General features: G+C 41.7%; 1 protein-coding gene across 1 annotated transcript; it reads right to left on the bottom strand.

The window, feature by feature from the left end:
• Window positions 1-12,039: 12,039 nt before the first annotated feature.
• ACTL7A (actin like 7A) lies at window positions 12,040-13,499 on the bottom strand. Its single transcript, XM_012533658.3, is given in 1 exon segment — window positions 12,040-13,499. A coding segment is annotated over 1 exon segment (1,308 nt). The 5' UTR covers window positions 13,472-13,499; the 3' UTR covers window positions 12,040-12,163.
• Between the last annotated feature and the right edge of the window lie 3,073 nt (window positions 13,500-16,572).

Raw genomic sequence — 16,572 nt, 5'->3', positions numbered from 1 at the left:
AAATCCTGCAAAGTTTTTAGTGGACTCTCTCTCCTGAAATAAAATGAATTATTAACGAGGTAGGAAAAAATTATTGCCTTAAATTGATTTTTATACTAAAGTTTTAGAGCATTTCATGCATTAACATACCCAAATTTTGAAGAGTAATATTGAATAGACTAAAAATATTTTGAGTATTCTTAAAACAACTTTAATATTTAACTATTACTTCTTAAGGTACTTCAAAAAATTTCAGGTAAACATTATATATGTTCATTTTATGATATAAAGAAACTTAAAACTGACAAGTTATATTTAAGTTTTATTTTTCCTTTTTAAACTTTTTTATTTTGCTTCATAAGTTAAAGATATAAGACCTGATAATACGTCTTAACTAAAAGGCCTTTGTTCCATATGGAGAAAAGATCTGACCAAAAATCAGGAAATTCTCATTTTTTATTCTAATTTCAACTCTGGCAGGAATTCAGTTGTTTTTGATGAGGCATGTAAGTTAAGTTTCAATTCTGAGTCTATGAAATAATCATAATAATATTTGTGCTACCACTCTCACCAGAAGATTAGGGAATATCACATTGACAGCTACCAAGAAGAATTAAGTTCTGCCCTTTAACAGCTATGAGACGTGAACAAAATATTCTTATTCTCTGATAACCTGTTGTAAGGATCAAATGAAATTATGAAGCAGAAACTACTTTAAAAACCATAAGGCACTGGTAAGTGTGAAATATTTTAAAACTATAATGTACTAGAAAATCTAAAATATATAAATTATAAAGAAATATGAGTAACTGCGTATAAATGATAAAGAAATTATATAAATTGTTAAGACAACCTTAAACAATAGCCTGAAGAAAAGCTATAAAATTGCCCAGGAAAACTACAAAACTGGATATTGTGAAAACTAACAGATGAGTCTCAGAAAGAAGCAATTAGATGAGGCTGGTAAGCCATCGTCTTAAGGGAAAACAGAAAAATTGTTTGCGAAAAAACATGTATACCGACAGGGTGGGTAGAAAACAAAGCCAGCTTGAGATTTTACCACAATCATATTACCAAGACTTGCCAAGTTGGCACAAGATGTTATCCATTACCATTATCCATTCCCATCAAGAATTCTAATATATTGTCATCTATTTATTGTGTATATCTGCTCAGTCTCTTACATCTCAGGTGTATTGTTCAGAGTTTTGATTTTGATTCAGAAAGGCTGGTTTATCAGTCAGAGTCCATTAAGGAAAACAAAAACCACAGCTGTTATTTTATCAGAGAGAGTTTAATATATGGAACTGGTTAACCAAGTACTAGAGGACTGAGAAGGCAGTAAGGGAACACAGAGAAGGAACATTGAGATTGAAACCCGACAGCCGCTTGTACCTATAAAGCTGAAGGAACAAAAGGAAGAGTTGGGATTCTTAGAATTTAGACGCTTGGAGGTGAGGTCCCTGCAGATCTGGTTCTTGAACCTCGGAGAAGTGGGTGGCAGACAGCTGGTGCTGGTGTTGCCGAGGGGGCAGGATGAGGCTGGGTCTAAGCGTATAGAAATAAACAGAAACTGGAACAAACAGCTGCTGCAGGGTACAGAGCTACTGTTGAGTGAAAGCAAGCGAACAAGGGAACAAATTCCCTCTCCTTCCTCCGTCCAGCCTTGCCTGTCCCTCTGGTGTCTGCTATTGTTGGAGCATAATGGCTGTCCAAGGAGGGGTGTTTTCTCAGGCCCCCAGTCCCAGCATCACGAGCAGTGTATAGGAAGGGTGGGTTTGGAGCTGAGAGAGAGGCTGGAAATCGGCTCATAAGCTTACTGGGTCTCAATTTCCCCAGTTATAAATGGGGATAATACTCCCCTGTATACTTCACTGGAATGTTTTGAAGGTTAGAAGAGAAGGTAGATATAAAAGCATTTTACGAGCCATAAAAATAAAAACAACCGAGAATTAGCCTCCCATAAATACTTGAATTTACTGTAATAGGTATTTCTTAGAAGAAATGTGATCACCTTCAGAACTAATGGTTTTGAAACTAACAATTTATAATGCTTCCCCATGTCCTCCCTTATCCTCATCTATTCAGATCATGTTAACATCTAAGATACCAACTTACGAGTCTTCTAGGGGAAATGACCAGGTAAATTGTGTTTTTGCTTTGATTGGTAAAGCATGGTAATGTCATCTGTGCAGGATACCATGGGTCACATGGCAGTGTTTTGAGCACGTGACATCACTGCTGAGAGTGTGCCAGGAGAGAACACACAGACCTGAGTGAAGGCGAGGCGGAGGGCCTGGAGTGTGCCTGCTGAGGCTCGAGCGGATGTGGAATTCCTGCAAAGTCTCTTGTTTTACCTTAAACACGTGTGCAGAGTTTGCATTCTCCTCCATGATATGCACAGAATTGTTTTAATGTAAAAATTCTCACAAATCTTTGAGTACAATCTGGTGCTCTGTGTATTCTATAACCTCTTATTATTATATCCCCTCCCCCCAGGGTATGGCTCACTTCTTTGGAAAGGACCAGGCATATATCACTGAGATTTTCTTTTTCTGTTTTCCCCCCATCATTACCTTGTTCTTCTGGTGGACAGGAGATGTAGAGGTCTGAATTGAGACTGGAGAAACTGGCAAATTAAAATCACATATGTGTTTGATACCACAATGAAAATGAAAGGCAATTTATTGCTGGTAGAGATTTGGGTATTTGCAGTCATCAGAAGTATAAAATAATCATTGCTGATTCAGTCTGCTTTCTATCGGGTTGGTCAAAAGGTTCGTTCGTTATTTTCCGTAAGATGGCTCTAGTAGCACTTAGTTGTCTTTAACTTCACTCGAAACAATTTTGTTAGATTGTATGTGACAGCATGCAGCACGTGCATTTAAAAAAAGACATTAAATTGGTGAATTTTTGTGTAGCCATTTTAACATTGAAGATGGAAGGAAAAAGGCAACATTTTCGTCATATTATGCTTTATTATTTCAAGAAAGGTAAAAACGCAGCTGAAATGCAAAAAAAAAAAGATTTGTGCAGTGTATGGAGAAGGTGCTGTGACTGATCAAACACGTCAAAAGTGGTTTGCGAAGTTTCGTGCTGGAGATTTCTCACTGGATGATGCTCCATGGTAGGGTAGACCAGTTGAAGTTGATAGGAATCACATGAGACATTAATTGAGAACAATCAACATTATACCACGCGGGAGATAGCCGACACACTCAAAATATCCAAATCAAGTGTTGAAAACCATTTGCTCCAGCTTGGTTATGTTCATCACTTTGATGTTTGGGTTCCACATAAGTTAAGCAAAAAAAAACCTTCTTGACCATATTTCTGCATGTGATTCTCTACTTAAACGTAGTGAAAATGTTCCATTTTTAAAACAAATTGTGATGGGCAATGAAAAGTGGATACTGTACAATAATGTGGAACGGAAGAGATCGTGAGGCAAGTGAAATAAACCACCACCAATCACAGCAAAGGCCAGTCTTCATCCAAAGAAAGTGATGTTGTGTATACGGTGGGATCGGAAGGGAGTCCTCTATTGTGAGCTCCTTCTGGAAAACAAGATGATTAATTCCAACAAGTACTGCTCCCAGTTAGACCAACTGAAAGCAGCACTCGACGAAAAGCATCCAGAATTAGTCAATGCATAATCTTCCATCAGGATAATGCTAGACTGCATGTTTCTTTGATGACCAGGCAAAAAAGCTTGGCTGGGAAGTTCTGATTCATCCGCTGTATTCATCAGACATTGCACCTTCGGATTTCCATTTATTTAGGTCTTTACAAAATTCTCTTAATAGAAAAAAATTTCAATTCCCTGGAAGACTACAGAAGGCACCTGGAACAGTTCTTTGCTCAAAAAAATAAAAAATTTTGGGAAGATGGAATTATGAAGTTGCCTGAAAAATGGCAGAAGGTAGTGGAACAAAGGAGTGAATACGTTGTTCAATAAAGTTCTTGGTGAAAATGAAAAATGTGTCTTTTATTTTTACTTAAAAACCGAAGGCAGTTTTTGGCCAACCCAATACTTAGGTTCTAGGTCCCAATTCTACTGCAAATGGTATCATGGCCTCTTATCAACAAGAGAAGACTTCAGTCCCTGTTCTTGGTTAGTATTTTTTTTTCACTCTAAATTATTACATTACTAAGCAGAAGGAATATCCTTTTGTAAGTGTTGAGAAGGTTAGTAGTATTAGGAGAGAATGGGGAGTCACTACAATTTTCCCTCAGTTCTAAGACTGTATCTTTATTAAAATCAGTTTAATGCCTTTAGTGTTGGGATCCTGGGTGGGGGTCTGGGAAATCCAATATGACATTCAATGTATAATTTTAAAAAATTGTTCTGACATGCACACTTGTCAGTGCAGTGGTATACACTCATGCATACAGGCACATTACAGTTGAAGTTTGAGTCTAAACAGTCTAATTTGCATGTACGTTTTAAGGATTCATCTGAATCCTTTTTGACTATTGGCAGTTTTGCATTGTGTCTTGGGGACATTTTCATATTCCTTGCTTAAGAGCTGGAACCTTTTAGTCATCCTTAGGATTGACTATAATTTGAAAACAAATCCAAAGAAGATTAGCATTTCATCTGCATTTCCTATTGAATTATACCAAAAATGTTTTGTTTATTTGTTGGGGGGAGAGGATTCTCATCAATTAGGTTACATATTCCTCAACAAAGTTAAAAGCCCTAAAGGCTTTCTTTTGAAAGTTGGTTTAAAACTCTTTTTTTTTTTGGCCGCAGGGGATCTTAGTTCCCCCGACCAAGAACCTGGGCCCTGGCAGTGAAAGCGGAGTCCTAACCACTGGACCGCCAGGGAATTCCCTAAAAAACTTTTGAAAGATCAGTTTGGTGCCAGAGTATTCGTCCTTCATGTGGATCAGTCAAGCACAGCAACTTCTTTTTAGCTTTGAAAAGGTGGCAGTTTTTACGGCTGCTATTTGCATTTCTGGCATGTGAGAGGCAATGTTCTGAAATTTTTTCATTTAAATGCTACACTGTGGTAGCATTTTGATGACATTTGAAGTAGACTTTGTGGGAGCCATGTCAAGTTTAACTTTCATGGCTTATGTTGCTACCAGGAAAAAATTAACCACCTTCCATTCCAGCTAAGCTCATACATGCAGAGAGTTAACTGCTGTATCCCTAGATCCCCTTCTTCCTGGAGGCTGGCAAGCTGCCTTTGGTATCAGTCCCAAAACGTACACTTATTTCTGAGATGCTACAATTCATCTCAGGCCAGAGGCTGTTTGGTAATTGTTTAGTTTGTAATGTGTCTAATCCAGTTGTGATTTCTGTCCCCTCTTTTCCTCACTGCTGGCTTGATGCTGACCTTCAGGTCAAGTTCAGTCACACCTTTCTCTAGGCTGGTCTAGTTGGCTTTATTAAAGAGCACTTCCATTTCCCAGCTGAGCCTTAAAGACTTTAAAATTTTGAGGCTCCTCATTATCAGAGTATGTATTATCCGTGTCCCTGTGTAGGAACACTAGTGTAGATTGTTTAGGAAAGGAGAAGTTCTCATAACCCAAAAAGAGGCGGATGAGCTACTCACAAAATTAGTTCCTCTCAAATATTCCTCACCTGCCCCTTCCCAGCTAACAGTAGTAGTAGGGGATCAGAGACTTGATGGGGCATTTTCTGATTGTTTCATGTTAAGATGCAACGTAGTACCATGCAGGTTGATTGCAAGTCTGCAAAAATGTAATCCATTTCATAAAATGGATTAACCTTTTACTAGAGTAGTGCTTAAATCATGGCCGAATTGGGCTTGTTATAATTGATAAAAAAATTACTTCAAATGAGTATGATTTGACCATCAAAGGATTAAGAGAAGTCTTTGGAAAAACTGATAAAGCCCTCAAAATGTTTTTGTGAAATGACTCTCTGTGCTGTGAAATTCAAACATGGAAATGTGAAAGATGTCATGTCCTGCTGTCATACAGTTTGTCAGAATAATTTCTTTCCTGCCAATAAGTCAATACTTGGTATTTATTCTTAGCTAAGTCTGAGAATCAAATATAATTGTAGTTATGCCTAATTTTAAAAAATAAAATACACTATTTTCAGAACTTGTTTCTTTTTTAAAAACAGATAAGGGGTCATCGAAAAGTTAGTTACTATTTAACTTGAAATTATGGGGCTTGTTGACCCTGAATTTAAGTAACCTTTTCCAATATTGTTAAATAAGCAAAACCTCTTGTGGTCTTTTTGTCTATATACAATAGAATTTTGTTTGGGGGTGTAGAGAGTAGTAATTGTATGTGAAATTATAAAACTGTTATGATTAGTAGAGCAAATCTGGATGTACCGAAAAGTATAGCAAAGAAAATTAAGATTTAATAATTTCTAGTCATACGTGTGTATCATGCATGTGTATATGTATAATGAAAACCATGTTTTTAAAACATTTTATCTTGAGCATTTTTCTCACATTTTAAAATATTCTTGTAAAATAATTTTTCATGTCTGTGTGGGTCATATATATAGGTGTACCCTGAATAATACTGAGAATGAATGCCTCTCTATATACATATTTTCTCATGCCTCTACTTCCTGTATATGATTTCTACTTAAGTAAGAGACTCCATAAATCTAACTGAAAGAGGGCCTGCGAGTTTTATCTAATGGTGACAAATTCCCCCCAACCATCGCCCACCTCTTCCAGTTATTTATTTATTTTTTAAGTAGGGACATTTTTATTGATCAGTGTGTTTTTAGAAATTTTTATTATAAGTATTTTCTGTCCATTAACTTTACTTACTGAATACACGCCAGCACTTTTTTTTAACTCTTATAATTGAGGTAAATTTGACATACAGTGAAGTGTACAGCTCTTTTGTGCATAGTTTGGTGAAATTTAATACATGCATACGGCCTCGTAACCACAACTACCACCCCCTCCCATTTGAAATACAGAACATTCTTCCACTTTGAATCACTCAGTGGGCTTTTTCTTCAACCCTCCCAGATGCCTAAAGTTGAAGTGGAATTCCTCTTCTTGGGGCAGGGCCTCCAGGCTGTGTTTGCTCTGACTGGGAGGTTGTTAGGGTCACGGAAACATTAACTCTGGTTCTGATGGTTGTGTTGTGGGTACAAAGCCCCGTCGCCTAGTGTTAGCTTAGAGTTATTGTCTCAGCTCCCACCAATATGAAAGAGTGTGTCTGTCACATTTTCTCTTTCCTTTCAGGTACTGAGCTTTTTATACCACCAAATATCAACAAAAGAACCCAGTGGAAACTGAGCCTTCTAGAGTGACTCTGACCCCAGTTAGGAGGGCTCTGGCAGAGAAGGCTGTTTTCCTTCCACTCCTCACTCCTCGAGGCCTGGCTGCTGGGAACTGGGGAGAGTAAGACCATCTACCTTAGCATTACGGAGAGCTGCTCTGTGCAGCAGACCTCAGCAGACACCAGTTCTATTTTATTTTGCATATAATCTTAATCGTTAGCAAGGCTTAAAGCTTTAACCCATATAGCATCATTTTGTAAAAATTACTGTTCTTCTACTTAGTGCTGATGGAGAGCATATTTCTGGTATTTATGGTAATCAGGACATTGGGTTTCATTCCCAGCTACAGGTCTGAATCATACTGGGACCGTAAGTAGACAAATCACAGAATTGATTTGTGCCTCAGTTAATTGGGAATGTTTTGTGGCTGCTACCTCAAAAGTGTGAAGAGAAGTTAAATAATGTTTTCGAATTGTTTTTTGTTCCTTGAGGAAAGCCTTATGTATAAACAACTAATGGCTATTAGTGCTCCCAACGATAGGTCGAATTTAATCATTTAAATGACTTCACCTTGAACTAAAGCAGAGTGAAAAGTGAAATCTATCCTTTGATATTCTAAGCTTTCCTAGGCTGACTGGTTATTTTGTAATATCTTGCCAGGTCATGTGCTTCCAGTTATAACTGGTTTGAGCCTCCTATCACTACAGTGTCCATATGGACTATTTTTATTGCCTGTGAATGTTCTGCTAGAGTTAGCAGTGTTAGAGCTGGAACAGATTAGAATTTCTGAAACAGTATTGTGTACATTTGGGATGGTGAGCAGTGTGCATCATAGGCATGAACAGTAGTAAGTTACTCCTTTTTCTCCAAATGTTGCTTCTTTTAACATAATGTTTTCATCAGTATCTGGGCCATTTCATTTATTTTTCTTTATGGTGCTTAACTGACCTCTGTCTTTTAGTTATTTTCTTTGAAGGAAATGAGAATGTTATCTCTTTTTAGTGAGTCTAGAAAAAGCTCAGTTTGTTTTGACAACAGTTTTGTGGCTGACTCTTGGGTAAGGTTAACAATCTCTTTCATGCTTTTAATACCGGAAACAGACCTTTATTACTCTACGTAAACTAACAGGAAGTCAGAGTATAGGTATACCCAGAATTGTGTAACTAAAGAAGGTTTTCCCTAATATAGCAAAATGTAAACTATAGAATATAGGTGTGTTCACTGTATAATTCAACTTTTCTGTGTGTCTGAAAATTTTCTCAAAATAATAGAAAAAGAAGAAGGTCTATAATTAAGTGCCCAACATTGAAAGGCTGCAAGTGCTTTGTGACTACTCTTTGGTGTGGATTAATGAACATGGTTACTTATATGACATTTTAATATATTATAGTGCTCTTGCTATGGATAATAGTAAAGGGACTCTCTCTATCCTCTGAGCAAGATGGAATTTTATTCATTTGGAGAAGTAGCAGGTGGGAGCAGACCTTCCAAATTGAAGGCAAAGTCAAGGGCAAATTTATGGGGGAAAATGCTGTGTATGGGCAAAGGAGAAACTCCTGGGAGTGATGAATGCTTAATTTGGGGGAAAGATTCTGTCATCTTCTAGAGAAGAGTATATAACTCTTCCCCCAAATTTGGGATCTTCCCCAATTCATGTTGCAAGAAGCTAAAAGCCTCAGTTACTTCATTTGTTCCATGGAATCAGCTTTGCTCAGATGCTCCAGACATCAAGAGGAAACTTGCAGAGGATTGTCTCCTGTAATCAAAGTGTATTTTACATTTAGACTTTTTAAAAAACTGAGGCAGGAGCTAATGTTTTTATTATGTCTTTATGAATATAGCTTGGTGTTATTTCTTAGCACTGCTGCATATTTTAAAATAAATTTATTTTCACATATACCTACATATATATACACATATATTTATGTGTGTATATACATACATGTGCACACATCTGAGGGATTTTTCATAGCCACAATTGAAGAGGATGTTTTTAAAAATAAATAAAACTGACCATTCTTAGTAATTTAAGGTGACTACAATTTTGGGAAGCAGAATTAGCTTTTTTTCCTCCTCCCGTGCCGGCCCATAACCTGCTTTGCTTCAGTAGAAGCACCTTGGGAGTCTTTGGCTGTCCTTCCTTGTCTGTCATATTTAGTAGCAACTGAGTTGAGGATGAACATCTTAGAAGCTAGGTAACCATAAATGTCTGAGATCTGTAGACAAGCCAAAGTTAATATGGTGATGTTTGGCAACCCTGAAGGCCTGCTCTTGATTCCTATTTTCTCTGTGCTCCCTAAGCCCTTGCCTATGCCTCATGCTTACACTAGGCTGTTCCACCATTACTTTTACTAGCTTTGAAGTCCCAGGAACTTCAAGACCAACAGATGTCCTGTTGGTATAGAGAAAGGACAAAATCACGGGTCCACTCATCTTAGTGTCCTTGAACAAAGTCATGGAATCTCACTGAATCTTGCTTTTCTACAACCTTGTGTGCCCACCCAGGCTAACCTGGGTTTCTCAGCCTCGGCACTGTTGATATTTTGGGTTACGTCATTCTTTGCTGTCCTGTGCCTATAGGATGTATAGCAGTATCTCTGGCCTCTACACATTTGATGCCAGTGCTATGTACCCTCTACTCCTGTTATGATAATCACCAATATCTTTAGACATTGCCAAATGTCCCTTGGGGTTCAAAATTGTCCTCAGTTGAGAACCATTGGGCTAAGATGACATCTAAATACTTAGTAAAAACTATTCATCTTTTTTTATGTGTGAGGAGGATTCTGTTTTTCTGCAAGTGTGATTTATACGGATCAAGTGAGAGAATTCATAAAAGTGCTTTGAATGAGATTACACAGTTGTTTAACCTTATATTGGTATTTTTCATTTTAAAATGCAGTATAGCATTTGGTCCTAGGATGGCCTGGGAGTTCCCATTCTCTAGAACCACGTTCCATGCCTCCCCTTCATCAAGACCCTCACCTTTTGGGGGGTAATCGACTGAGGGTTCATAGACCCTTAAGGGATCTAAGATAGAGTATTTCTGTAATCCTATGTATTTTATTTGATGCAGTTAAAAATATTATTCTATTATTCTGAGGGGTCCATAGGTTTTACCACCCTGCCAAAGAGGTCCAAAGGTTAAGAATTAACCAAACTTCAACCTGTCCATCAGTGAATGTTCATAGAGTGTTTACAGTAGTGGTTTGGGCAGAAACTGAGGTGAACAAGGCATACCTCTCTCAAGTCAATGTACCCAGCTCCTAGCTGATTCCCTGATCCTCCAGGGTAAGGCTTAGTCCTTGTTGACTAAGCCCTTCTGTGGCTATTTCTGCTTCTCTACTCTAGCTTGCTAGTGCCAGCCAGCTGTGCTTACTTACCAGGTCTCCAGGGTGGGGCATTTAGGTCTTTCAAGGCTGTCTAGGCAAACCTGGAGGCTAGGAGAGTGGTTCTGTAGGGCTTCTCCCTGGGAATGGTAGAGATGCCATCACTCTCCTACGAGTGATTGAATGTGTGTGTCTTCGGGTGTATGTGTGGCTCAGGATCATCGTATGGCATTTGGGCTCCTTTATAAGAGGTAGAATTCTACAAGCTAATACTAGCTAACAACCCTTGTGATCACCTCCTGGAGGCCACGCACTCATATTCAGACGTTTACCTCTGATATTTACATCAGCTGTGTGAGGTAGGCATTTGAATTCAATTTTACAGGTGAGCAGACTCAGGTCACACAGCTAGTTGGAAGCAAAACAGTTTCAAATTGCAGAATCTAAAGCCCACGTTCTTTCCACTATTTTATGCTGCCTGCCAGTGTTGGAGACAGGGCAGAGAATGTACTGGGGACTGTTCTAAAAAACTGAAGGTCCAATTATAAACTGCCCCACAGGAATATCACAGAACATGCTGGGCTCTGGAAGGGCTTCCTGGACCATGAGGATCTTTACGTTCCTTCAGTTCCTTAGTTGGGTTAGAATGACCAGCATGGACCAGCCTCCCACAGACCCACACTGCAGAACTGGCAGCCTTTATCCTGTGCCGTTCCAGACTCCAGTTGTATACCCTGCAGGTTGATGGAGAATCCAGTCTGGTTGGAGATGAGCATCTGCTGCTTGAAGTGTCTGGAGAATGGCTGTGGGTTGCATCCTCATGACCTTAGTGCTGATAACCCAAGATACATCTGCCCCCAGTTTTTTAAAGGGGGAAATCTATATAGCACCCATTCCCTGAAGAGTTTTTCCCTTAAGATACACATATCTTCCTCATAATACACCAGGTTTCAGCAGCCAATCACCATGATGGGTTGGTAAGAACTGGTATTGAGACATAAATAACTATTGGAACTAAAAGAAAGTAGAGTTAAAGCAGGCATCAGACATCTTCGTCAGCTCTTTCCAAGCCTTCAGAGTCACTGATCAACGGTGAAATGCACTCTGCTGCTTTGTGGGAGACTGAACCATTACAGCATACTTCCTGTTGGTGCTTATTGAAAGGGATCTTCTTATAGGCCACAACAGCATTTACTGTATCTACCTAATCTATCCTTATCCCACTCCCCCTTCCAAGCAGGGTTTAACAATACTGTAGTACCTAAAGTGGGGAATATACAAAATAAGGGACAGAATAATTTTAGAGGTAGTTTCTCCCCCAAATACTTAAGCAATCAACCTATAAAGCACATCTTTTTGGTCCATAATCCTTCCCCCCTTCTCCCCCCATCCCCCCCCCCCCCGCTGTTGTTTTGGCAAATGGACATTTTAAGGCAGATGCTGCATGCATGAAGTTCTCATTGCGTGAGGAAATAGAGAAACACACTGTGGAGGGAAACGTGAGGATTGTTTAATACTGCAGGAGTGAAACGGCTGGCTCAGCTCTCTCTGTATGGGACGGGTGCTCACCCAGCAAAGCTGATGCACGGCCACCACAGAGACCATGCTTCATCGGAGTTCAGAAGCACCTTCTGTAGAGGAAGAAAGGCCCGTGCTCCTCGTACTCAAAGCGGTGGACCCACAGTGGTTGGAAGCTCTGAAGCGATGCTAGGATGGAGCCACCCGTCCACACCGCAGTGTCTCTTTCGGGCAACACGTTTACCTGGGGGGTGTCATTAGGACACATGCTGTTCAGCTCCTTCTGCAGACGGTTAGGGAAACCACTGAGCATGCTGCTCCCCCCACAGAGTAGGATATTCCCCATGAGGTCTCGTTTGAGGGCGATGTCACACTTGTTAAGGCAGGACACTGTCTGGGTGTGGAGGCCCAGCTGCATGGACTTGATCAGAGAAGGCTTGAAGAACATTTCTGAGCAGAGGAACCTTTCCTGGCGCAGGTATATCTCCTGCCCATCCGGCAGGGTGTACTGGATCGTATGCTCAGTAGCTGGGACTTTCTTCTCTTCAGTGGGGTCCAGGGCCACAAAGCAGCATTTCTTCTTGATGTCCTCCACAATGCCCAGCTGGTCCTCAGTGAAGTGTTTCCCTGAATTGTTCATCAGGCCCATCAAGTAGGTTGTCAGGTCAGAACCCGCATAGTCCAGCCGTCCGGTGATGCTGGGCAAAGGATAGCCCTCGTAGATGGGAACTACGTAGGACACACCGTGGCCGACCTCCACAACCAGGCCGGAGGTCCTTCCGTAGGAGTACATGGACAGGCGGGACTGGTAGGCGATATGCATTGCGGGAGTTTTGAAGGTCTCAAACAGCATTTCAGCATACTTCTCTCTATTGGTGTGTGGGCTCAGGGGTGGGTCTGAAACCAAGACCGCGTGCTTCTCTGGGGCAATCTTCATCTCTTGACGGAAGAGATAGTCCCAGATATCCTGCACTGTATCCCAGTCCACGATGATGCCATGTCGCAGAGGATTAATTAGCTTGAGACGAACCTCTGGGTTGACAAGCTCCTGCCCCACGAATGTCTCCTTGCGATTGTCCCCGGTTTTGGCCGTCTCCATGTAGGGTTTGCCCACTGTGGATGAGATCACGTGGGTGGGCTTTGGCAGCCCGGCAAAGCCACATTTACAGTAGCCCGTGCCAAGGTCCACGACCACTGCTTTGGTCGACTCTAGCTTGGACTTATTATTGACCACAGGTGATTTCGTAGGTTCTTCCGGCTCTGAATGGTTACGGCGAACCCACACTGCCCGCTTCGCTGGGCCGTCCTTTAAGGAGGCAGTCTGGAGGACCTGTGTCTGCAGGGAGGCCTGTTCACCCATTCTCTCGGAAGGCCCAGCCCCTATGATTGCCGCCTGTGGAGCCTACATGCTCTCAAGAGCTATTTTGCTCTCAGAAATTTCCTCAATCCCACTGGCCTCAAGGCCTGAAAGGCTTAGAGGGCAACTTGAGAATTTCCCCAGTGATGACATCACTGATTATGACATAATCCAGTGTCCCAGGGCTTTCAGGCTTACTGGGAACCTTTGTCCTGTGTTAGGGTGGATTTGAAAGCGTTTTTAAAGTGACTTACTTTTTTCTAAATTTTTTAATAAACGAGGTTTATCCAATCAATTAATATTTATTGAGTGCTTGCTATGTGCAAGGCAGGCAGCCGTGAAAAAGAAAGACAAAAATCTCTGCCCTTGTAGAGTTTACATTCTAGTCAGTGGGGATTGGGGAGAGACAGACAATAACCAAAATAAATATATGTTAGAAGATGTTAATGGCAAAAGAGAAAAGCAAAGCAGGGAAAGCTTGGGGGAGGGTGGCTGTGTTCATGTGCCATGTATTTTTCTCCCTGAGACGGTGACACTTGAGTGAGGACCTGAAGGAGGTGAGGGAGAGTGCCACGTGTATGTCGGGGAGCAGCAGGTGCAGACGATTGTGGGTTAGAGCAGGGTCTGCAAACTCAGGCCTGCAGCCTGTTTTTTTTTGTTTTTTTGCGGTACGCGGGCCTCTCACTGTTGTGGCCTCTCCCGCTGCGGAGCACAGGCTCCGGACGCACAGGCTCAGCGGCCATGGCTCACGGGCCCAGCCGCTCCGCGGCATGTGGGATCTTCCCGGACCGGGGCACGAACCCGTGTCCCCTGCATCGGCAGGCGGACTCTCAACCACTGCGGCACCAGGGAAGCCCTGCAGCCTGTTTTCTAAATAAAGTTTTATTGGATCACAGCCATGCTCATTCGTTTATGTATTGTCTATATCTGCTTTTATGGTACAAGCTCAGAGTTGAGTCATTGCAATAAGTACTGTATGGCCTAAAAAGCTGAAAATGACTATCTGGCCCTTTACAGAAAAGGTTTGCTGCTTCCCAAGTCAGAGGATTCCAAGAAGACCAGTGTGGCTGCAGTGGAGAGAGCAAGGAAAAGTAGAGATGGGAGAAGGGGTCGGGGAGGGAGAGCAGCTCAGGTTAGGCCTCATAGGCCATTAATAGGACTTTGGCTCTAACTCTGTGTAGGTCAGAAAGCACTAGAGAATTTTGATCAGAGAGTTGACACCATCTGATTTAGATTTTAGCAGGACCAATGGCTGCTATGGTGAACATGCCAAGCACTTCTGTCCCACTTATTTCTTAGGGCAACCTGCAGAGGAATTATTTTTGGACACATATTTGCACACATACTCCTCCTTTGTCCAGGTCATTGGGTTGACAATGAAATTAGACCCTACAGTCCCACTGATGAGAACACTGAGGCTCTTGGGTACATAGCCCACCCAAGGATATCCAGCCAGCAGTGCCAAGTTCTGCTGACTGCGACCTCTTCCCAGAGGTGTCCCTTGATGCGACCCAACATGTGTCTCTGAGGCTGCTTGGCCACTGTATCACATGCCATCTCTGAAGCTGGGCCTGTTGGTGCTGACACCCACTGCTCTCAAAGTGCCCAGGAGCCATCCTTATGTTATGCAGCACCGTGCTCTTATTAAAGAGGCAGTCACTACAATGGTGGGCTTTCTCCTTTAAGGAAGTTACTGGGGATGCTCTTTACTCCTTTTGGGATATGAGAGAAGAAAAGGACCAAGTCCAGTTTCATGAGCCTTGTGACTATGTGATAGGGGCAGCTTCTTGGTTCAATGGGTAGAGGAGGAGATGGTATTGAATTTTGAAAGAAGAATAAGAAAGTACTTTTCTCTATGCCTGGCTGCCTGAGAAATAGCTTATTTACCTCTGCTTTTCAGGGGTTTGCATGGCCAGCTTGGATTGTCTGACTTTATTTCAAGAGAACTTGTATGACAACCAAAGGTGTATTTAGTTTAGAATCATCCATTTTCTTTCTCCTCAACCCACCTCTTGATTTCTGAGAAATATGCAGCTGCTTAGTACATTTTTACTGCCCTGGAGTCCTGTAAGAGCCTATATTAGTTTCCTATTGAGACAGTAACAAATTACCACAAATTTAATGGCTTAAAACACAAATTTATTATCCTGCAATTCTGGAGGTTAGAAGCCCACAGTCAGTCTTAGTGGGCTAAAATCAAGGTCTCAGCAGGGCCTCGTTCCTTCTGGAGGCTCTAAGGGATAATCCTTTTCCAGCCCTTAGGTGCTGCCTGCCTTCCTTGGCTTGTGGCCCCTTCCTTCATCTTCAAAGACCTCTCAGACTTCTGCTTCCATTGTCATATCTCCTTATCTGAACTTGACCCTCCTGTCTCCCTCTTCTTAAGAGACTTCTGATTACTTTGGGCCCACCTGGATAATCGAGGGTTGTTAATCTCCCCATTGCAAACTTCTTGGCTCACATCTGCAGAGTCCCTTTTACCATGAAAGGTAACATATTCACAGCTTCCAGGAATTCAGATGTGGATATCTTTGGGGAACCATTATTCACACTCTGTCACTCAACCTGTGCATACCACTTCACTAAGACACTCAGAGCCTGACATGCTCTGTTTCACAGGCTCCTCCCCCACTGCCCATGCTTGCTGTCCTTGGCGCTTTCTATCATAGGTGGGAGAGGTGCTGTGCTAGCTTAAGGCCAATTGCTCCATCTAGCCTGTAACATCCATGGGCACAGGGACTCTCAGGGTCCATCCCCACATCCTTCAGGCTAAAGCCAATGGTCACATTTCACTCCTTTTACTTCAGCTCTCAGGATTTTGCATACTTGGATGCTGTCTCCTAATGGAAACCCTGTTCCCCTTAGCTTTCACGTCACCCTTTGTGACCCTTCTCTCTGGGTCAGCACACAGTGGTATCAGTGATGGAAGGATATAGAGACTGTTGGCACACTGCACCCAAAACCTCCACTGCCTGGCACCCACAACCCTGCACACCTGTCACCAGCCATTTAAGGCATATGTGGGCTCCTGGGGGTCTCTGGTGAGGTCCCTCTAGGTAGAGACACTCTATGTTGCTCATGCTTTCTTAGGCCGTATTTTCTCATGGGATAACACCTACTTTTGCTCCTCTGGCCCAAGACCAAAAATACCATGA

This window comes from Orcinus orca, chromosome 6 (assembly GCF_937001465.1).
Source record: "Orcinus orca chromosome 6, mOrcOrc1.1, whole genome shotgun sequence".
Classification (NCBI taxonomy): domain Eukaryota; kingdom Metazoa; phylum Chordata; class Mammalia; order Artiodactyla; family Delphinidae; genus Orcinus; species Orcinus orca.
This window is presented reverse-complemented; position numbering and strand designations above follow the sequence as displayed.